The 23,946-nt window shown below is 41.4% G+C and overlaps 1 protein-coding gene across 1 annotated transcript in view; it reads left to right on the forward strand.

The window, feature by feature from the left end:
• Window positions 1-20,210: 20,210 nt before the first annotated feature.
• The window catches only part of VWF (von Willebrand factor), a 145,950-nt gene continuing 142,214 nt past the window's right edge, over window positions 20,211-23,946 (forward strand). The window contains exons 1-3 of the mRNA XM_009887451.1: window positions 20,211-20,292; window positions 21,833-21,887; window positions 22,475-22,633. Coding sequence (XP_009885753.1) covers window positions 20,263-20,292; window positions 21,833-21,887; window positions 22,475-22,633 — 244 coding nt within the window. The 5' untranslated portion in view covers window positions 20,211-20,262. The remainder of the gene's footprint in view (window positions 20,293-21,832; window positions 21,888-22,474; window positions 22,634-23,946) is intronic.

A 23,946-nucleotide genomic window follows, 5' to 3' on the forward strand; every position in this document is an offset into this window, starting at 1 on the left:
GAGTCTAGTATTGACTTAAGCTGTAATTCTCAGATGTTTTTGGTGTCCTCTACTCCAGGGCTTTGTTCTGATTAAAAATAAGGCTCTTTCATAAATACTCAGCAGTGAGGTAGGTGTGTGGATATCTGTATTTAAGTCTCTAAACTTGGAATTAGGTGCTTAACTTAGATTGCTAAGCTTGAAGATTTTGCCGAGTATCTTTATTGCAAAGCAAGCCACAGAAGATGAGCAGAAGAGGGTATTTGATTGTCTTTAAAATTACCTCTATGCCTTCAATAATCACAAAAGATGCTAAACAGGAATGGAAATTGGTTTCTGATCTATCAAGCGTGGCATGAGCAGTAACAGTGGAATTGCCATGGCTCAACCTTGAACTGAAGAGACCACCTATGTATCTACCCTGTGGAAGGGCACCCTTTTGTCCTGCATGAATGGCCTGATGCTGTGCAAGACCCCGCTCTGTCACACGCTGGCAGTAGGTGTTGGAAGCTGCCTCTGTGCGGTGCCTTGCTTCCTTGTGCCAGCTGGCCTGCAAGGGCTGTGGGAGCGGTGTGCGTGGAGGGCTACCCCCCTATCCCTCCCAGCTGAATAATCTCCTTAGGAAAACCTTTTCTTGCTCATGCTTTTGACTTAACCACCCATTGCATCTTTCAAATTATTTCTTGTGCAGAGACGCCAGATAAGCGTTTGACACTGTCCTGCATGATATCCTGGTCTCTAAATTGGGGAGACATGGATTCAACAGATGGAGCACTTGGTGGATAAGGAACTGGCTGGACAGTCGCACTCAAAGAGTTGTGGTCAACAGCTTGATGTCCAAGTGGAAACCAGTGAAGAGTGGTGTTCCTCAGGGGTCAGTACTGGGACTGTTCAACATCTTTGTCAGAGACACGGACAGTGGGGTCGAGTGCACCCTCAGCAAGTTTGCCGATGATGATACCAAGCTGTTTGGCGAGGTAGACACGCTGGAAGGGAGGAATGCCATCCAGAGGGACCTGGACAGGCTGGAGAGGTGGCCCCAAGCCAACCCCATGCAGTTCAATGTAGGTCCAAGTGCAAGGTCCTACATCTGGGTCAGGGCAATCCCAAGCAGAAATACAGGATTGGCGGAGAATGGCTGGAGAGCAGCCCTGAGGAGAAGGACCTGGGTGTGCTGACTGATGGAAAGCTCAACATAAGCCAGCAATGTGCGCTTGCAGCCCAGAAAGCCACCTGTATCCTGGGCTGCATCAGAAGAAATGTGGCCAGCAGGTCAAGGGAGGTGATTCTGCCCCTCTACTCTACTCTGGTGAGACCCCACCTGCAGCACTGCATCCAGCTCTGGAGTCCCCAACATAGAAAAGACATGGACCTGTTGGAGCGGGTCCAGAAGAGGGCCACAAAGATGATCAGAGAGCTGGAGCACCTCTCCTATGAGGAGAGGCTGAAAGAGTTGGGGCTGTTCAGCCTGGAGAAGAGAAGGCTCTGGGGAGACCTTGTAGCAGCCTTTCAGTACTTAAAGGGGGCCTACAGGAGAGCTGGGGAAGGACTTTTTAGAAGGGCATGTAGTGATAGGATGAGGGGGAGTGGCTTTAAACTGGAAGAAGGTAGATTTAGATTAGATATTAGGAAGAAATTTTTCACTTTGGGGGTGGTAAGGCACAGGAACAGGTTGCCCAGAGAAGTTGTAGAAGCTCCATCCCTGGAGGAGTTTAAGGCCAGATTGGATGGGGCTTTGAGCAACCTGGTCTAGTGGGAGGTGTCCCCACCCATGGCAGGGGAGTTGGAGCTTGATGATCTTCAAGGTCCCTTCCGACTTAAACCGTTATATGATTCTATGTCTCTATGATAAGAATATGCCAGCCCAGCTAGCTGGTGGCTACCAGGTATCTTTTGAGATTAAAAAAATATCCTCTGTGTTCATCCCAAGCCATTAATGGCTTGAGAGTGCAGTTTAGGGCATAGCAAGTATCACTCAGCTTGTAAGAGGCAGCAGTAGGCAAATGTCCATCTGATTATTTTTTTAAATCTATTTTTTCAACCTAGTTGTTGCATACTTGCTTACCTTGAGTTCTTTTGCTTCCTGCAGACTCATGCTTCTCTTGCTCATCTCTGACCTGAGCACTGTTGTTTCCTGTTCATTTTGCTCTCAATTCTTACATGGAAAGGATGAGAGGCACATGTTTTTTCCATGTGGCCTCAGCACCTTACTTGTTTTAATTTCTCATCAGGGCTGCTGGTTTGTTCCTTCTTTCTCTGTAAACCTCTGTTCTCCCTGCTTTGCGCTCCTCTTAGCTAAAACACAAACTTGGTATATCCACAGCGGGGCTTGAATTGCTTCTTTAACTTTCTGGGTGGAGGAGGGAAGTCTTTTGAAAAGAATACGGGAACACTTTGTGCAAAGGGCTGGGTTCATAATTCTGCATTATCCTGGAGCACACTAGGATAGTCAGCAAGTATGCGATACTGAAAATTTGCCAGATACCAGAGCTCTGGAGGACTGGAATATATTCTTCAGAAGGCTGTGAGAGCTGAGTACACAACTATTCTTTTCTGATCACAGAGGTAATGAACATGTGAAAGCAGGGTTTTCCACTGTCCAGCTGCCACTTGGTAGCAAAGCTTTTAGGGAAGTCCCACATCCCATTATGAGTACCTAGATTAAACATGCATATTTCAAAGAGTGTCTGCTCCTAATTTGAGGCCATTCATTTTGGTGTCTAAATTGGATCAGACACTTGCAAATATGTGTTGTTCAAGTGCTTGGTTCTTCCTAAGCTTCACAGAACATTGGCTCAAGCCTGGGTTTAGATGGTACAAAAATAAAGCTTAAAAAAACCCCATTATGTGATATTTGTGCTGGATATTATTACTAGCTTGTTTGCTATTTAATATGTCTGGTCCTTTAAAAGTCTGTGGCCATGCCTCTAAGAGGGGGCAGCTCTTTGCCTTGCCTTGCCTGCTGCGACCTGGGTCAGTAAGGGGGACAGAGTGGGGGGACTGTGCTTCCCAAGGAGCCACTGAGCCCAGGGTAGGAGACTTAAGGGGTAGCGAGTCTTAATATTTTTAGGTGTCCAGCTTGAGATACCAGGTCAGGAAACTGAGAATATTTCAGTCCTCAGACCTTTATATATATAAATACCTTCTATGTAGACCCCCTGGTTTCTCTAAGGAAACTGTGGATACTTACAGCTGAACTGAGATTCCTGGTATTGCTGAGATTATGTATTTGGTTGTTTAGATTCAGGAAGCTGTTACATTTTGTAGATAATTTTATCATGTATTTAATAAATAAGTATAGTCTCCAAAGCATATACAGCTGTTTGGGGTTTTTTTCTCTTTTCTTTCTTTTTTAAGTTATATTGTCAAAGGCAGGAAAGTTTCTGTATGCTCGCTTCCATGGATCTGATATCTGGTTTGGGATGATGGGGAGGAGAGGAATGTCATTCTCTTTGCAGATGATTTACTTTTTGTGTCTGGGAATAAAGCCAATATTTCTTTTCTCCTATTATATTTCATTTCTACGGTTGAATCCAGAAATGACAGCCTTCCCATTAGTGTGATTTGTGGGTGGTTTGTTTTCATTTCAAGGGCTCCTCGGCACAGATAGCAACAGGCCAGTAGGTACTTTCCCACTGGATGCAAATCCAGGTGTGTTCTTGTCATTTTGAGTCTCCATACTTTAAAGTGCATAGAAATTTTTTCCCAGAGATAAACAGTTTGAATTGCATTTGCACAGTTAGAATAATGTAACCTGCCTTCTCTTATCACAGTGATACTAGTATCAGTGTTGACTCAGTAAAAAAAAAAAAAAAAAAAAATCTAGGGAAATAAATTTAAAAGTTTGAAGATATTTTTATTTTAGTACACCAGCATCTGATCTGGGATTATAGCAAATATAGTTGTGCTTCAGAGCAACCCCACCCTGACACATCCTGAGCTGGAGAAGTTAGTATTGTATATTGGGCAGAGGCTTTGCCCAAAATCGGTACTAATAAACCTCAGATTTAATCTGGCCCTTGCTGTACTTGATCTCATGATGTTGCAGGGGCTTGTGCCTGCCAGAAAGGATGTTTTCCTTGTATCTGAAGTTCTGCCAAGATACTTACCACAGCGAGACTGGACCTATGGCAGCAGAAGTTTCAGAGGAGTAATACACATGCTGAAGAGTCGGAAAACAGGGAGAAAAAAATCACGGCATCTGACAGATGAAAGCCCTCAGAACGTAACTCCTCACTGAAACACAGCGTGTTTGCTTTTTGGAAGATACACACCCCCTTGTTCCTCCTTGCCAGCCTCCTCTTGTTATTGCCTCTGCCGGTGGGTACAGCTGGACCCAGCTCTCTGGGCAGCTGGGGAGCTTGGGGCTGGACTCACTGCGATGCCTCCCGCTTTGTCCTCCTCTCTTATTGTGGCAGAAAAGGTCTATTCTGAAGGCCAGAAATAATTGCTAGGCAGCCTGTATAACAACAGCAATAGAAGTTTAGATTTATTCCTGCCTTACTGAGCAGGATGGATTTAAGGTACCCACCTCCACACAAAGCAGTTTTTAACTCTGTATTTCTTGCTTCTCAGCAGTTTGCATTTATACTGCCTTACCTTGTTAGTCCACGGTTTCTGGAGATTTCTTTAACCAATGGTTAGCACTGAGAGCAAGTTATTACTGCACATCCTTACCTTTCAGTGGACAATGATTTTTTTTTTTTTTAAATACTATTTTGTATAGCTGTGTGCGTTTTTTAAAGTAATTTTTCAGGATGCTCGTTTAAGCCTGGCTGAAGATTTCAGAGTCTCTGGCTTCCTGGCAGTGACTGTGTGGGGCACGCAGTGCCTTGGCTGCATGCTCATTCTTTCCCTGTCTTTTAATCTCCTACTCTCCCTCTTCTCACATAGTGCAACACCGTTTCTGTTATTTTCCACAGGGGGCATCACAGGATGTGCAGATTGGTTAAAATGGTCAGAGGGAAAAAGGATCAGGGGACTGGCTGACCTGGTCCATGAGGTTGTGAAGGACTTCTAGAAAACAGGGTTGAGGAGCATCATGTTCTCACTGTTGTGCAGTAGCTAACAAATGCTGGCATCAGTTGGGACCTGAATATGCAAAATGACCTTTGTAAATAACTGGTGGGGGTTTGGTAGAACCATATCTGAGGGGCTTTGAACTTAGACTGTGTGCTTAAAAGGCACAGTAAAATATTAAAACAGTGGAAGTCAGCATGAGTCTTTGGTCCTTAAGATCTTCTCTAGCCTTAGCTGAAATGATCTCAGCCTTCATTATAGAAGGGTGTGAAGCTGTCTTCCATGCCATTGCACTGTTTTTTGCCCCTTTCAGTGTAACAAAGCTTTGTCTAGACTAGGATTTGTGTCAGTTGTGTGATTAGCTCCTTGATGGCTGTAAACTCTAGCCTAAATATGAATGCGTCTTTCATCACTTGCAAAGACTTTACCTTCCCTCCATTCCATAGGATTAAACTTGACAAATTCAGTGCATGTGGTAGAGCTCAGTTTTGACTTTTTTTTTTTTTTCCCCTGGTGTGGTGCTGATGCTATTTGTAACACAGAATGGTGGACTCGGTCCCCCACTTTGCTAAGTGCTGTACAAATTGAGAATAGCAACAAGATGCCAGCTCCAAATAGTTTACAGTGTATGTAAAAGATGAGACAAAAGTTACCCGTAGACAGGAGAAGCACAGAAATAGTGAACCAATATTGGTCAGCATCTTTGGCCATGCCAAAGTGATCAGCCTGCCATCACACTTTTTAATCTTTATCAGGATAAATAATGCGAGTAGCGTACACATTCTTTTACACCACTGAACTGCTTAGCTCCTGTTCTGTTCAGCAACAACCAGATAAAACCAGACTGCAAATTGTTTTGAGCGTTATTCTGCCCAGAACATCCTTGTCAGATTTATTTTCCGGTGTGGCTGAGTGATATTTCTGGGTAAGTTCACAAGCCTTCCTTTGTCCCCACCAAAAGTCCTTCAAACAGCCTCCTTGTTCTCCTGGTGTGTTGCCCATTAAGCAAATTAATTGATGTGGAGGGGGTCTGTGGTAGTCTTTGACAGCTGTGGTTCCTGAGCTTTCAGTACAGCTGGTCAGAGGCTTTCTAGCATTGTCATTGGAAAACGATGGTTCATCAGAAGATATGTTGTGCCGGTGGCACCTTTAGTTTAAGTATCATTTTTTCCCCTTGCCCAATTCCCTTGTTTTTCAGCATACTGCTTATTAAACTGTTGTGGAGCAGGGGGATCTAAGGCACCTAGGAAGCCTCCCAAACTGCTTTGTGGCTGAGGCAATGCTGATTATCTCTGAGCGGGTGCTTCAGTTTTTCCTTTGCAGGGGACAATATTTCCCCTGCCCCCCCCCACCCCAATGTGAGGTTGCTGATAGTCATTAAACACATAAGAACATGATTTGGTTAAAACTGGCCAAAGAATTAAATGTATATTAAAATACACATATAAGTAAAGTTTAAACCAAGCTTAAAGTACATCCCTTTAGGAAATTTTGAATTGTAGTTTCCAGTGCTTTTAATCCCCAGCCATCAACTAGGAGCCAAGAGATCTGGAAGAGCCTGGTCCCACGGGCAGGAGCTCATCATGAACTTCAGTTCAGTGCCTTAGAACTGTTTCAGGTCAGAACCCTTCCACAGTTTAATGGTAACATAGAGCTTCATACATATGGACATGGCATACAAGTTGTTTTCTGTTGCTTAACAAATACAGCAGGCAGGTGTTTTTCAGTTTAAGTCTCTGGAGGGACTAAATCTGAGTTTTAGCCCATGTTTGTAATTTTGTAGTTACTGATGCTAGTCTGATTTTCACTAGTTCTAGTTATTGGAAATTCAGACTTTGCTGCTTTTCAGCTTTTCTTTGAGGAACTCTTTCTTTGGTTTGTCTTCTCAAACAGGCATTTTTTCTCTAGCTCGAGTTACAAATTTTAGACTGTGAAGCTACAAATAGCTAAAAGTAGTGCTAAAATATTTAAAGCTTAATTTACTGGTAAAGCTAGTAATTTCTCAAACCATGTTAAGATCTACTCAATGATCTGTAAAAGTTTTTCACCATAACTACCTTGCTCAAGCATTCTTTCTGTGGTCTTCCTACTGATGCTTTGAGTTTGCACAGAGTTTTTTGTCCTGTGTTTGTACAGTGTTTATCATAATGGGACGTTGGTCTATAAGTGGTCCCGTGGGTACTCCTGGGAGGTCTATACTGACAGTATTTTTCTTTTCTCTTTATAAATAAGACACTTGTGGGATGAATTTCCACTTCTAGTCATATGTAATCGACTCTATGCTTTTGAATCTGGAAGAAAATCAGTATGTGTTTATAAGTACTAAGTTTCATGTTGTCTTTTAATAAATTAAATGTAGCTGTGCTCCTGATTTAAAATGCAGTGTTTTAGATAATTTAAAGTTATCTCCCCCCCCCCCGAAATGCCTATATTATAATATGTTTTATAAGAGACAAAAAATGTTTTCAATTTTTTTTACTTACAGGGAAGTTACTCTATTTTGCCACTATCCTGTATAAAGTAGTTGATGGTTTTACACGTTGAAGAAGCAACTAATTTATTTGGCTTACCGTGTTAAAGTACTGGATGTTTACTACTTATAAATGAGGAAAAAAGCTCCCTGGAATCAGTTTTGGCACTTCTGCCATCACTGTAATTGCTATAAAATTATCTTTATGCAATTAGTAGTGGCACCTGTTATAACAATACCTACTGTGTGTCTCTGTCTTCCTGTCCTCCCAAGAGTCTGAGAGTGATGATGTGACCTGGGATGTATTTCTCAAACTGGGGGAAGAAGGAGAGAAAAACCAGAGAGCAATACATGGAATTATGAATGTATGTAAAAGAATGTATGTCACAGCATGTCAATTAAATAGTCTGTATTAAAGTAAAATGGCTGAAGGTCAGTTAACTTTTGCAAACCTTTGGCATTCATTTTCCAATTGAAATTTGAGGGAAGATGATTTCATGCTCTGTGTTGAAAGGTGAAATGGGAAAGCACGAAAGGCATTGCAAGCACCATGGTAATTACCCTGAACAACAAGACCGAAAGGTGGGTGTACCCTTCTCTCAGCTTACAAGGTGCAAATTAAACTTGATTTTTGCCCATTTCATATATGCTATAAAATCTGCCCTAACCTTCCTGGGATGTCAATATATATGTGCTTGAATCTCAGCTTCCAGAGAGCATGTGAGACTGCTGGGATCAATAGCTCAGTTCTGTATGTGCGTTGGGACCTGAGTATCACCAGAACTATTTCTATGTGTATCTTCAAAACCAGCAAGGAGGGTGCTGAGCCTGTTTCCCTGTTCCCTGTGAATAGGGAAAAACAAAACAGAAGGAGGATGTGAACAAAAGTAAAAAACAAATAAACAAAAAATATGGATATATCCATGCTTGCATAAATCCTCAGGCACTGTTTCTTGTAAATACCATGCATTTTTCTGCTAAGCAAGGGAAGCAAAAAGAATATATTCTGATTACTTTTGTTTGATACAGAAAGTAAGCATATTTGTTAACTGTTTCATGTGTTCAGAACAATTTATGATGAGTATTATGTCAAGCAATCAAACATAAATAAGCAACACACAGTCTTGTCATTCTAAAGACAAAATCTTTGGAAACGGGCTCACAAAATAGTAAGCCCAAGGTAGCTCTCAACTTTCAGGCTGTTCAAAATCTAAACTTTTATTAAAATCCAATTTTTGCATGTTTTTTGTCCCACTCCAAATGGAAAAAAAAGTCAACTTCTTGACCCATGTCTTTTTGTTAACACAGAGTGCTCAAGTTAAACTTAGAGGTTATTTTTAATTTCTAATGAAATTTATATAAAATTCCATAATTTTTGGAACAGTCCAGTGGGGGACACCCCCCCCTTGTCCAATCCCTGCATCTGCATTGTCAACTTGCCTGATGATGTTTTAGAATCTTACAGTATTTGGAGGGGTTTATCTTTTATTTTGAATGCCAAATACAGGGATTGGGAGTTCTTGTTAATATCTCAGCTTTGTTTTTCATCTTGAAGTAAATCTCTACCCTTCATGTTTCTGAAGATCTTGTAAATGCTAATCTTGGATGTTAGGAAAAAAAATCAGAAGGCATATTAGAAAGAACCAATTATTTTTCTAGAATTTCATAGTTCTTGTATTAGTTTTGTGATTTTAGCGTATGTACTGTATCCCAATATGTGAGGAAAAAACAGGAGTGAAAGGCAAATTTCACAGTCTGAGCTTCCCCCTGCCCCATCCCCCATGGTTATATTAGATGACTGCAGGAAAAAAAGGGTGGTGGTGGGGAATGCGCATAAGACATAGATTTGTTGATCACATAATGGTACCAATTGTTCCCAGTGAGCAGTGAATGTTTCTGCGACTTAATTGTCCTCCACAATGAGTAACATGCTCTGTCTTGTACTAGGGTAAATCAGCATTTCAGAAAGAGAAACACGTGACTTTGTCCTAACGATCTGCTTATTAGAGTTGTTTCTTGCTTGGCATTAAAAAAATGAGCTAAACAGAAGTAACATCCATACACAACCTTTCTTTTTCAAAAGTGATTAAGAAAATGAAATAAACATTTAAGATAAAAGCCTGTCTCCCCTTGGCACAGTGTAATGAACCTTCATGGGCCAAGACTTCAATCTTGGGGACTACTCTTCCTAGTGGAGACCTTCAGAAACTCCCTCTTCTTCAATGGGAACTGGCATCTTTGCAATTTGGCTTAATTCATAGCACTCTTCCAAATCTTTTACAACCATTTTGTTTGTGTGAAGAAGTTTCCTGACACTAGAAAGGGTATAGTAGCATTTAGTCAGAGAAATTTCCTTTTTGTAGCCCATATTCAAAAGAGAATTAAGTCAGTGAGCCTGAAAGCATGTATAAATATTTTATTAAGTGAGGGCAAATATGAATATAGTGATTGAATTTCTGGTAGAGATATGAAAATTGAAATCCCAGCAAAGCTGAAATCAATGGAAAAAAAAATATTTTCATGGATAAGGTCTTCCTTGCTGATTGGTATTTTTGGTCACCTGTACTTTGACAAAACTAACATAATCTGTTTTTATGTCAAAATAACTTGTTCTGAATATGAAGAGTTTTCATTAGGAAATAATAATGTGATTTTTTTTTTCTTTCTTTTTCATACCTTACAAGGGCAGCCAACATCTAACATTCTCTTGCTAAATATTGTAAATTCAAGTTAAACTCAAAGAGTTGAGATCAATGGCTCGATGTCCAAGCGGAGAGCAGTGAGGAGTTGCATTCCTCAGGGTTCGGTACTGGGACCTGTACTGTTCGACAACTTTGGTGACATGGACAGTGGGGTCGAGTGCACCCTCAGCAGGTTTGCCAGTGATACCAAGCTGTATGGCAAGGTAGACATGCTGGAAGGGAGGAATGCCATCCAGAGGGACCTGGACAGGCTGGAGAGGTGGCCCCAAGCCAACCCCATGCAGTTCAACAAGGCCAAGTTCAAGGTCCTACATCTGGGTCGGGGCAATCCCAAGCACAAATACAGCATCGGTGGGGAATGGCTGGAGAGCAGCCCTGAGGAGAAGGACCTGGGCATGCTGATTGATGAGAGGCTCAGCATGAGCCAGCAATGTGTGACTGCAGCCCAGAAGGGCAACTGCATCCTGGGCTGCATCAGAAGAAGTGTGGGCAGCAGGTCAACGGAGGTGATTCTGCCCCTCTACTCCACTCTCATGAGACCCCACCTGGAGTATTGCATCCAGGTCTGGAGTCCTCAACATAGGAAAGACATGGACCTGCTGGAGCGTGTCCAGAGGAGAGCCACGAGGATGATCCGAGGGCTGGAGCACCTCTCCTATGAGGAGAGGCTGAAAGAGTTGGGGCTGTTCAGCCTGGAGAAGAGAAGGCTCTGGGGAGACCTTGTAGCAGCCTTCCAGTACTTAAAGGGAGCCTACAGGAGAGCTGGGGAAGGACTTTTTAGAAGGGCATGTAGTGACAGGACGAGGCAGAATGGCTTTAAACTGGAAGAGGGCAGGTTTAGATTAAACATTAGGAAGAAATTTTTTACTCTGAAGGTTGTAAGGCACTGGAACAGGTTGCCCAGAGAGGTTGTTGAGGCCCCATCCCTGGAGGGGTTCAAGGCCAGGCTGGACGTGGCCTTGGGCAACCTGGTCTAGTGGGAGGTGTCCCTGCCTGTGGGAGGGGTGTTGGAACTTGATGATCTTCAAGGTCCTTTCCAATCTAAACCATTCTATGATTCTATGATTTTAAACCAACAAGGCCAAATACTTTATATTTAAAAGTGTGGAAGGATCTGGATAGGTTAACGGTTAAATTATGCTACTTGAGCTTTTTATGAATTTTGGTGGTTTTATGAAAAACAGATAATGTCTAACAAACCTTATAAATCTTTAATGAGATCACAACTTTGGCAAATAATATTAATACAGCACATTCAGGCACCTTTAAGATCTGTCATAACATCATTTGGGTGACTAGAAAACCTGGAATGATGAAAAAAAACATACCCAAACAACTGAGTGCTCATCATATTGATTGTATGTGGTCAAATGATAATCATCCTTCTGAGAAGGTTTGTTTCTGGTAGAGTCTTGACAGCATTTATCTCTGCCTTATGCTATTTAACATGGTGAGCTGGTAGAAAATACTGGTGAGGGGAGGGAGGGATATGGATCAGAAAGGCAATGTTGTGTTTGTAGAGATATCAGCAGTGTTAGGTATTTAAACTTGGCTCTAGTGCTGGTCTCTGAAGAGACTTAGGAATGAAGCATAAAAATGAACTAAAATGGGGAGAAATGTGCTTTACGCGGACAATCTGGGAGCTCAGTTGATTTAACTTGGTAAGTGGATGGTGGAGAACTGGCTTGAACCCACTGTCTGGGCAGGTATGTGTAGAAAACGCAGTAACAGATGTTTCTCAACTTTTCATATAATCCACAGTCTGAAGACTGCATCTGGACTAGCTGAAACTTGATTTACAGCGTATATTTTTAACATGGTGTGACATTAATTGTTGGAACAGTTTGCTAACATTTGTATTGGGTTGAAATGTTAAATGAACCCTGGTGGTATTCTAGTTCGAAAAGTAATTAATTTAGGACAATCCTACAGGGGTCAGCCTTGAACACAGAAGCTCCGACTGGCTCTGGATGCTGTCTGCAGTTGGGCAGTGGAAAGATGTTTAACTGTTGCGACGCTGTATGGAAGCTTGTGGTCTTGCAGGAGCATTTCGGGAAGTCTGTCCCTAGTAAACTCCATCATTAATAAACTTCCTAGGACCTTAGACCAGCCCTGTGTGTGGAGCAGAAGGCATTAATTAATTTATCCTTGCTTACACACACGATGGAAATACAGAAAGTATTGTTTCTGTCCTATTACAGAAGGGGAGAGGGATGAAATTGCTTTTCAAACTGCACAGCACAGTGTCTGTGGTGGCTCCCTTCTGTAAAGGTAAGGCCTGACTCTGGAAAAATAACCACTTACACTATTTAAATCTCATCTGGCAAACTATGGCTCTTGTTCCTATGGTCATAACTGCTGAAATAAGTGAATTTATACTGATGGGCAATTGGTTTTTAGGAACAAAAGCACGGACACTTACAAGATGGGTGATTCAAAATCAAGACAAAATCAAGCTGTCGGAACTAACAAATTGAGACATTAGTTGTTTGATCCTTCCCCTTCCTGCCTGAATAGAGAGCACAGTGTTGGGGCTATTTTGTCTGATGTCCACTCAAAGCTACATTTCTTTTCTGTTGATTTCCTCCTGCCTTTGCTCCAGGATCATCAATCAAAGGTGATTTTTTTTTTTTTTTTTTAAACTGTAAGTCTTACAAGCTTACCAAACTCCCAATATTCCAGTTAAAAGACCAACTGAGGACATTTTCCATATAAATGAGAATTGGAGATCTTGGTGTTCATCTGAGGGTGACTTTGGCTAATTTAGTATTGAATTGCTCTACTGTATATATGATGTTACAAGGTGAATTGCTGCTGCAACTGTTTTACAGGCCCACAGCCCAGAAGTGTTAGATAGTCATATTTTTCATGGTTTCATTTAAAGGCATTTTAGCAGCCAGGCATTTGGACAAATTTAATCCCGGAGGGAGGGATTAACTGCTTTTAAAGCATGTTTTTTGAAAACTGGCATGATGTCATGCAGAATTCAGATCCTCATTTTCTCTTATTATCTTAATGGAAAAATCCCCTTGCGTTGTGTGTGTTTTCTTTTTTTTTCCTTCAGCAGCATAGTGGTGATATTGTGGTGGTTGACTGGTTAGTGTCTGATGTCAGTGCTGATGTTAAGGTATGATGAGGATGTTGAAATGTTTGCTCTATCTGGAACAGGATAGATGAATAGAAGGTATCCCACAGGGTAACTGTGGACTTGGTAAAGTAAATAGCATGTATGCATTGGGTACCCTGCTTAGAAAATCTTATGCCTGTAAATACACCATGTAAACCAATAAGGCTAGAGTTTTGACTAGTTGGAAAAAAAATAGGAATATGAAAACCACAATTCCAGGGGAGGGGGGAAATTATTGAATTTGCCTTGTCTGACTCCCTGTTTGCAGGGAATTTCAACACAGGGGTGGAGGCTTAAGACATTAACAAGCAAAAGAGAAAGAGCAGTCAGCAACTGCTTCCTACCTCTTGCAGGAGGAGACTGAAAATGAGCGATTTGTTCCCAGGCTGTGCTGTTCTGCTGTAGGAGCATCTCCTTCCTGGGAATGCTGAGACTCGTGTCAGTTTCTAGAAGTTGTGTATCCTCAAGGTGATACCTAACTTACATAAGGAATAAATTGCCCATAGACCATGAGAAAAATAATCTCTCACCTGCCCTTTCATTCAGTTTCTGGTAACTCTTTGTAATATAATGCAAATTTATAAGGCTTTTGGCTCTCCAGCTAGCACAGACTAGACTAGCGCTACTGAATTCAGCAGAGCAGTACCAGCTGGCACCAGCTGAAGATATCATCCTTCAGCTGTAGTATTCTTACTTCCTAGAGAAGTCATTGTACAGGACAGGGGATATTTTGCTTTGAAGCTGTGCTGCAGATCTCTGGGCTTACAGGACGCACCTTGGCTCATAAGCCCCTGTGTCAGGCTGCTATGTGGCAGGTTTGTACTCTGCTGGTTTGGCAGCTACACTGAAGAGCTTTATACAGGGTAGCTCTGAAGAGCCTTGCTTCACCTACTACAGCCTGAGGTCGTTTTGGCTCAGATGACTCAAAAGATAACTGCAGGAAAGGCTGTGACATTGGAAATCCCACAGACTTGCCACCAGGGAAGGAGTTCAATAGGTAGTAAGAAGAACAGGAAAATCTAAGTATACTTTCATGACACTTATCTCAATAAGAATTACAAAAATTGTTTGTAGGTCATAATTTAAAAAATGAGTAAGCGTGAAAAATTTTCTGTATTCACATGGAGCTTTTAGGTAATTCTGCCAGACATCACTACCATGCTTGCACACTTAAGTTCAGTGCTCACTCTCTTCAATACTCAAATTAAAAGAAATTCTTCCATTTAAAAGCAATGGTTTGCAGTTAAAATACATATCCGTCCATACATATAAGTAGGACTACAAATTGTGAATGAATCCTTAAAAGAAACAGTTGTTTCCATTATTGCTTTCAAATCTAAAGAGCTCTCTAAACATAAATAGATAGATAGTAGGAAAATAAGAATCGGCTATTCAAAGGAGTCTAATGGAGTTTGAAATTCAATGGGAGAAAGGTACCATAAAAGATATAAAAAAGAAGAATCATCTATACCATAAAAGAATGCCCTTCTCTGATGGGTTGCATAGTTGGGAGGGAGAGCGCCCAAGTGTTAGTTTTGCCTTGTGACTTCCCAGCATGTGGAAGGATGTCTGGAGGCTGAGGGGTTACATATACAAAATGTGGGTGGTTGGTGCCTCCTGTCTTCTCTGAAGAGTGTCTTTCTTTAAAACCATCTATCGTTAACTTCCAGGAGAAGGAACTGAGCATTGATGACCCCAAAAATGCACTGATGACCCAAAAAATACACTAAAGCCCCTGCAATTCATATGGCACTAGAGCCAATGGCACTGTTTAGTTTTCCAAATAGGATTTCTGGGCATTTCAAAGAAATGTATTCTGCTACTTCTTGCTGAAATTTATTTTACACTGCTGTGTGCTACAAATGTATGTCCGGGCAGCTGCCACAGGGACAGATCATGGTTCTGGCTTTCTTGTTGCGATGCAGCTTAGCCATCCATCTTGCCTTGCTGAGGAGTCCCTCAGCACGGCAGAGAAGCGTTGGAGAGGCAATGTGCAGCTCCAAGGGCACGTGGGCACCGCTACTGCCCTGCTCAGGGACACGGGGCAGCCTTGTGGGCAGCCCCCATGAGTATCCCTTACTTCTGGTAATGCACTGCACTGCTAGGGCACATCTAATTTGCTGTTTCAGCCACTACAGCTGTCCACATGTCCTTTTCTCCTCTTGAATATCTGTAACTGGCTTATTTTCCCTACCCTTACTTATGCCCTTGAAATGTGTCAATGAATAATTATGCGGTATAAGTCTCATTCAAGGCTTTTCTGCATGGGAAGGTCAATGCTTCAGTACTAGCATGCTTTGTCATCTACTGTGGCTTTTTCCTCAGAGGTACAGTAGCCTAAATATTCCAAAGTACAGTTGCTAAATATTCCAAAGGAAAGGGTTCAACTATAGGATTATGTGGGCTTTGCCAGCTGATATTCTCATGTATGTGGGGTGTTTGTTGTGGGGTTTTTTTGTTTGTTTGGTTGGTTTTTTGTTTGGTTTTTTGTGGGTTTTTTGTTTGTTTTTTTTTTTCTCTTGGACACAGGGAAGGTAGGAGGGGATGCAGAAGTAACTTTGTGCTTGTGCCCTGTGTTATTTCTGGCCTGCTGCTCTGGGCTTTCAGGAACTGTCACGAGATGCTCTTATTTTCAGAACTATTTGCAATCATTCTTATTTTAGCTTATTCATTGTTGCTTATGTTGTGTTTTACTGTTAGGTCACTAATGGAAAAGTTAATATGAATCTCAGTTGTGAAAAACCACTGAGACACACCTTCTGGCAGACTAGGGTAAAGAAAGCTGTCTTGGCTTCTGAATTCTGGTGGCTAACAGCTGTTGCTTAGGAAAAGAGTTGTAAGAAATGAAGTGTAACATTAAAGTATGGGACTTCTGCTTCCAACACTCAGCAGAGAAAAGACTTTCTAAGCCACGGGCTCTATCTGATTCACCATTTGATCCCTGTGCTTTGATTCATCCCTGTGATGGACCAGCCCTTCATTAATTTGTCTGACTCCTTTTTGACACAGTGACCTGTGCTGAGGCCTTCCAGTTATATGCTTTAAAGGGAACTCCCTGAGATTTTCATTGACTGCTCTCAGCCTTTACACTGGAAGAAATTAAGAATACTTTATTTCTTATTTACCTTCTCTGTGCCATTTGTGATATGGTAGATGCTCCTCGTGCTTTCCTTCTCTGATTTTCTAAGATTGGAAGTTTCCTCCCCTTGAAGAGAAGTTGCTTCCTACCTCTAATCATCATTTTGTCTTTTCTTTCTCTCTCCTAAAGAAAGTCACTGGTTTTGAGATAGATCGGCTGAGGGCATGGACAATATTCAAGATTAAAGTGTACTTTGTATTTATGATTGCAAAATGATGGTTTTGTTTTTGTGTTGTTGTGGGTTTTTTTTACTCATTTCCTGTAATTCTTTCACTTTTTTGACGACTACTGAACACGAAGCAGCATGGCTTCCTTCCCCATGTGTCTCTGCTTTTAGAACTTTCTGCTGATTCATGGAGCATGTCTTCTGTTCCAACACTTCCTACATTTCAAAGTACACCCTTCCTCCTTTCATTTTTGTGTGTCATCTGAGGATGTGGCATCTGGGATTTCACTTCACTCAAGATGCTACTAACACTTTTTAGACCTCAGAAAATCAATCCAGGCCTTCTCCTGCAGAAATTAAGTGATGCTTACAGTAACAAACTTTTTCCAGACTAGAGTACTTTAGCTCAACATGCTTACAGCAGGGCCAGAATCAGTTTGGAGTCTTCAGATTTGTTGGCTCTATTAAGATCTATGTGTTGACATCCTCAGTTAGCTTGTTTCCCTCTTAAAAAAACAATTTAAAAGAAAATTTTGTTACTGAACCTCATTGGTATATTTTCCTTAAGTAAGAGGAGTTTCTTTTACAGCAGCTGCTTGCATCTTTCAAATAGTCTTAAAGTGACATCCTGTGTTGTGTCCATAGCCTAATCTAATTTGCCAGTTCCTAAGCGCAGAAACAAAATTCAGTATTGTTAGGCTTTGGTTTTCCAGTTTACCTACATCAAGATACTTTTGTTGTTTTGTTGCTCAGGTTCTGTATGTTCCATCACTCTTCCTGCACTCAGTATTGAAGGTTTCGTAATACGGGCACTTTGCATACGTATTTGTGTAACAAACTTGATGACAAATGTGGCGTGCTGTCTAATGCCTCGGTACATATCATCATATAACTGTTAGGAAACATTGAACTTTTTGAGCGTGACCTACTTGAATAAAGCAATGAAAAGCATTATTATTGATAATTTTTCTCGGAAGTCCTTCCTATTCTATTCCAGGAATTGGCTATAAGGGGCTTTCCAGCAACTGGGCATAGTCCTTCATATATTTCTGCCTGTGCCTCATGTGTATGTGTGTATTATTTGTAAAATTACATGTCAGATCTACCCATGTGTCACTAAGCTGTGTATTGGAACAAGGTACACTATGAGCCAATAAATGCGCTCTTTAATTACCATTTCCTTCCCCCCCCTCCCCCCCCGAAAATGGAGCCAGAAGGGAAAAAGGAAGTTTGTTCTTTGGGTGTCTAGCTCAATTAATTTTCTTTGTTACGTCCCCCAAGGTCCCTAAGACACTTAAGAGGTGTTGTGATGTCTGGTTTATCTGAACCATCTAATAAACACTGGCAGTTCGAGTCACAAAATGTCCCCCAGTGTAGACCAAGGTTCTGATCACGCTGATTAGTGTGGGTGGACTTCAGATGCTCAGTCCGAGTGCGATAACCTGCCCACCTGCAGCCTGCTCCTCTCCAAAGCACGTTTTGATGGGCTCCGACTTTCGTGTGGTTCGTTCCCTCCCTCGCCGATGCTCCAGGTTGTCCTGGTTCCGGCAGGGATGGGGTTAATTTCCCCAAGGAGCCGGCAGGGGACACAGGTATTCCATCCCACGTGAGCCATGCCCAGAATTTTAGGGGGGAGCTAGCCGGGGGAGGGGGCAGGAAGTCTCCGCTCGGAGCGGGCTGCGGCGGTCCGGGTCCGGTCGGTGAGCGGCGACACTGTGGTCGCGTTGGTATATTCCTCTGTTACTGTTTTCTCTTCCTTTTGCTGGTCTGTTAAACTGCCTTTATCTCAACCCACGAGGGGTTTTTTTTTTGCCTTTTTCTTCCGATTTTGCCCGCGGCTGTGGGAGTTGGGCGAGCCTCCGCCTGGTTCTGTGGTGTTGGCTGAGGCCAAACCGCGACACAGATAAAGCTTGTCAGGGTGTGAAGGCAGTGGCACAAAAGCTAATAAAGGAAGACCTCGGCCATCCATCATGGTTACAGACGAAACAATCCCATATTGTTGAAGAACTGGTCCCTTTGTAATAATGATAAAGAAATCTCTACGGAACAAAACCAGCAATGTTTCTATTTTTAAGGCATATTTTAAGGGGCTCTCGCTATGTCTTCTCTATGCGCCCAACAAAAAAGCGTGAATCAAAGCTACCTGTTAGATTTAGATTTGCAAGACTGGACATCAAATTTCTGCACACACGGAGCATTTTCTTATGCGTTCCCAAGGATCTTCCCAGTGGCTGTCAAATGTGGGCCTTGCATTGCCATGAATGCGAGAGGGGCAAGCCTTACTGCTGCTGGAGGAAAGGTGAGAGCACCCGGCTGAGAAAATCCTGACGGAAAGCGTTCATATTAAAATCTTGTTCTCTGGCTTTTCACGTGGAAAGAAACAATTGGGTCTGTGTTTCTTTCTTTCTCTCACTCAGTATCAGTAGTGAAGCTCTATAACATTTTAACATGCAGATGTCATGAAGAGTTCATACAAGACAAAGTAAGTATGGCTAACAATTTATTACTTGTGTTATTTGTAACTTGTCAACCTAAACAGACTCATCACCTAAATTGTCTCAAAAATAATCCATTGCCATTCTGCAAGTATCAACCTAGTCATCTGTAGAAATCGTAAGGAAAATTGCCTGCAGGAGGAAATGATGATGTTGAAATGTGGGGTTTTTTTTTAGTGTTGGGTTGTTTTTTTCCTTTTTTTTTTTTTGTTTTCTAAGAACTGTGCAGGAATTACACTCACTTCATTCTCAGAATTGCTTGTGCACAAGACAGACGCCTGCTGGGGACTCTCAGGAGGCATATTTTTAATGGTTTGCATTGTTTTTCTTGGTTTATAGTAAGGACCTGATTCTGTAAACTAGTGGCAAAAGATGATTTGCAGGTAAGTGTGTTGCCTCCTAACCCCTTTGTTATTACTAGTAACTATTGAAAATACGAAGCACGGGACATTGAAAGTAAAGTAAGATGTCATCTGCTCTGTATTTTTTGCTCAATGCTGTATATATGCCCATAAAGCTTGTGCCCACCTCTGTAAAGAAGTATGTGCTTGACTAACTTATTACCCCGTGTTGCTCCAGAGGGTACCTCTATAAACTTTCACAAATTCAAGGACTGAATGTGTTCATCTAATTGAATGTGACAAAATTCAAATGTGTTTGTACGTGGAGAACAAAACCAAGTCATTACTAGTAGCTCTGAATTTTTTTTTCTTCTTTCTACTTTAAAGCAGTTGTTCACAGGAAAAAATACTACATGGCTCTGTGGTCTTTGAGGTATGGAGCATCCTACTATTCCTCTGTAACAATAGTCTTTCAAATAAATATGCTGCCTATTGGCTCAGCCAGTGAGATTTGTCACACATACACATGCAAAATATATTTCAAAGACTTATCTGTCATGTAAGTTTTTAAAACTATTTCCCCTCATTGTAACTTTCTGGCAATTAAGGGTACTGATTTACACGATAGCAATTTAACCTATTGTCTTGAGAATCAGGCGGATGTGACGTTCGGTCTTTATCTTTCCTTTTAAATGAACAAGAGTTCCTGGCTTGTACAAAAACAAGAAATTTCAGACCAAAGCCATTCCAGTCCTGTCTTCTGGAGGTACACGGGAACAATGGTGGTGTAGGCTACAGGGGCCAACTGGAGGAGCTTCTTTTTCATGTGCAAGAGGAATCTCGCACAGAAGAAGGTATATTCATTTCTAATTAAGTCAGTGATAAAATTATAGAGGGTTATATACCGGCAGATCTTACTTGATTGTATTCCAATTTGTTAGTGTCACCTGCTCTATTAGAATTGGGGGAAACTTCAAGTCTGCAGCTCAAAACAGACTGGGAGGTGGAAAGAAGCTGAAAGGAAGGGTTTTATACCCTGTCTTTTTACTTTGCCTGCTTTGTAAAACTGAAGGGTAAACAAAAAAAAGCAATATCTGATTCAGTCACAATAACACAGCGCGTGCACTAAAAATACACTAGCAAGTGTGTGGTCTGAGAATAATGCCTATTGTTTTCTTTACCATTACTTTGCCGTCACATTCCCATGCCGTTGCCACTTTTGGCTATCTTGCAGCAGTAACAGCCTTATGTCATATTGGCATTTGCAGCGTTTTATGAGACTGAGTTTTGTAATAGACCTTTCTTTTCCTGTCTCTTTTAAATAAGGTAAACTCAGCATTTATTTATGTGGCTCTGAACTGGACCTATATAATTGACATCAATAATGAGTGTGTATTTGTAAACTGAAATCAGAATTTGTCTTTGCAAAATGTATTCTAGGCTTTAATTGGACAGTTCTTTTAGGGAAAGGTGTGTCTGATTTCCTGGCGTTAATATATAAAGTATGGTATGTTTAAGCCTCTCTAGTTGCTTATATGATTGCTGAAATCAACTCACTAATTGGAGCCCCCTACAGATTTCATCCATTAACTGCTAATGTCTTGCCAGAGAATGCATCTGTAGTTCACCATCTGCCTGACACTCATATCCTATTATTATTTCTGAAGGCCTGGCAGTACAGAACATGTTGTATAGACATGCGGAGAACAAAGGCGGATGTTTAGGTTGTAGAAAGCAGGAGGCAAGCTAAAACTGATTTTGCTGAATGGAAGTTTTTGTCCTGGGTCTCTAATCTCTTCACAGTTTCCTCCCTTTACTTCTCGCCCCTTATCTCAAACATATTATCACCCTGCAATCAGTGGATTATAAACATCTGGTTGTAATGGTCTGCCAGCCAGACCTGTTGGTTGGTGTGAAACCTATATATTCTTTCCCTTTGTGGCTGTTTGGGCAGGATGCAAATTTTGTGTAGCAGAGGTGACTTCTACTGGAGCTAAGCTGGCTGATCCAGTCTGGTGTGCTTCTTCATGTCAGGTCGCCTGATAAATAACATTGCACATTGAGAGGCTTTGTCTGTGCAATGTATTAACTCAGGTAAATTGGAATATATGTGTATGTTGGGTTGCATTTCCTGTGGAGGTAGTCCACATTTCCCTGCAATGAGAAGTGAAAATAGGAACAAAGAATAGTTATTCTCCTAGATTACCTATTTAAAGACACATGGGTGGCTAACTGAATTACTGGGAAAGTCTGCATGGATTCTGGCTTTCTGAAATGTTGTAGAACCTCAAAAACAACTTTATAAAGAAAGGGTAGAAAATGGTGAGTTGTTGTGAAACAGACTAAACATCCCAAACTAAGAATATTCTAATCTCTCTCTTTGATTTTTGACAGATGTTCCTCTTGGCAGTGCTGCTAACAAACCTACTGCTGGCCACTGTAATATCAGGTAGGAAAACAGACCTGTTTGCTGATGTCTAGGAACTATAATACGTTTCCACTGTTTCTTCTGTGAGATTCCCACACCCTCCCCTACTTTTTTTGCCCATCTAATCCTGCAATCCTGGCTCAGGCAATATTCTGGTCATGCTGGAGACATCGATAAAGTTACTCCTTTTGGCTCTTTACCTTGCAACAATCACTGTGTTGAGTCACAAAGACTCCCTGAAGTAAGTGATGTTTGGCTGAACAAACACTGGGGCTTCGCTACTGCCCTATTCATTTTAATGGTACAGCAGGCAGGCACGAATGAATGAATGGCATTTCTCAAAGGATCAGGACTGAAATTAGCCATGCAAGGTTTGGGCCAGTAGAAATAAAGCAAAAAAGCCATTTCACTAATGCACATAGATATATATATTTTTTTATGTTTTTTTTTTTTCCTATGTTTGATCCTATGGGCTGCGCTGTCAGGCATACAGTCTGCCTAGAAGCAAGAGCTAAATGTTCAGGACGTGCAATGATCAATGGGGATAAATTCCTGAACTAGAAAATGATTGTTTTACCTTGCAAGTGATGTTCTGTTTTGATATCCAGGATCATCAGGCTCTTTACTTCAGGAGTCATCAGTTTCCCGTTGCAGCCTTTTTGGTAATGATCACATCAAAACTTTTGATGGTTCTTTCTACAATTTTGCTGGGGACTGCAGTTATCTCCTTGCTGGGGACTGTCACAAGCGTTCCTTCACACTCTTAGGTGAGTCTGAGCAAGACACAAAGAACTAACAAATGCAAAATGTTGTAGGGATGTGACACTGCACTTGTGCTGGGTTCCATCACTGAGAAGAAAAGACAGATAGTTGCCCTTTGTCAGATAGGATGGACCACTGCATAAAAGGATCTTTTCTTTTTTTTTTTTTAAGTTGTTTTTTATCACTTTGTCTTCTGTTATCCCTTGGTAATATAGCTCTCGCATAACTAAGCTTCCAAGGAATGGAGATTTTCTTACTGGCTCTTCTGAAGAGGGAAAGTGAGACCTTGTTTAATTTTGAGTTTGCTAGGGGAATGCGGCTGTTAAAGGTAACTACAGGAATAGGAACTACATGACCCTGTAGAACTAATTTTACCTGTATGCTAAATCCCCCCAGTAAGAAAAATCCCATTCTGCAGGAAAAAAGGCCTTTGCATTAGCGTGAGCATCTGCAATGTTATTCTTGGGCATGGGCAAGAGCTGATATGAGACCCAAAACTGTATATTACTTTCGTACCAAACTATTTTCGTAGATATTCTTATATTCACTAATAACTGTTCTGTATTAATCATAGTATAAGATGACTTTTTACTGACTACAAGTAAGTTGAAGTAAACTGATCCCATCATTCTGAAAAGGAACCATATACCAATTTAAATAATTTTCTTCTTCAGCTTTAACAACTTGGTACAAATTTTTTGTATGTAGAAAAACCCACCAGCATATGTGAAGTATGAATTGATTACAGTATTTTATGTGATCAATTAAATCTTAAAAAAACCCCCATGAGCGGACACTTTATGTTTATATTGGGCATATATGTATGGCATAATCTATTTTTGATTCGTATCTTAGTATATGTGTGGGGGTTTGTTTTGGTTTTGGATACCTGGCTGTGAAATGCAATCTACATTTCTGAGTAAAGCATCCAGATCTGGGCAGAGCTGGCTGCCTGAGAGGAGGAGGTCCAGAGTGGGGGGCACATTGAGCAAGGAGCTGCTGTAAAGTTAAAGCTAGAAAATGGGCAAAAGCAGAGAAAGGACTATAACTGAACCCCCCAGCCTCTTCTCTCTCAGAGCCTGAGCAAGGTGTCTTCATCTCTATGTGATGCTGCTCTTTAAAAATTCAGAGTGAGCTGACCCCCAAGTTGGATAGCCAGTATTGGCATCCATGTCTTAAAGAACAGTTGAGATGGTTATAGGACTTATCAAGAACAAAAATATCCAGGCTCAGTTCTTCCATCAGTTCAATGGATTCAACCCCCTTCTCTTACCACCGAGCTATGCCTTGTTCTTGGGATGAAACTAGGAAGGGAAAG

Source organism: Charadrius vociferus, unplaced genomic scaffold (genome assembly GCF_000708025.1).
Source record: "Charadrius vociferus isolate BGI_N301 unplaced genomic scaffold, ASM70802v2 scaffold116, whole genome shotgun sequence".
Taxonomy (NCBI): Eukaryota; Metazoa; Chordata; class Aves; order Charadriiformes; family Charadriidae; genus Charadrius; species Charadrius vociferus.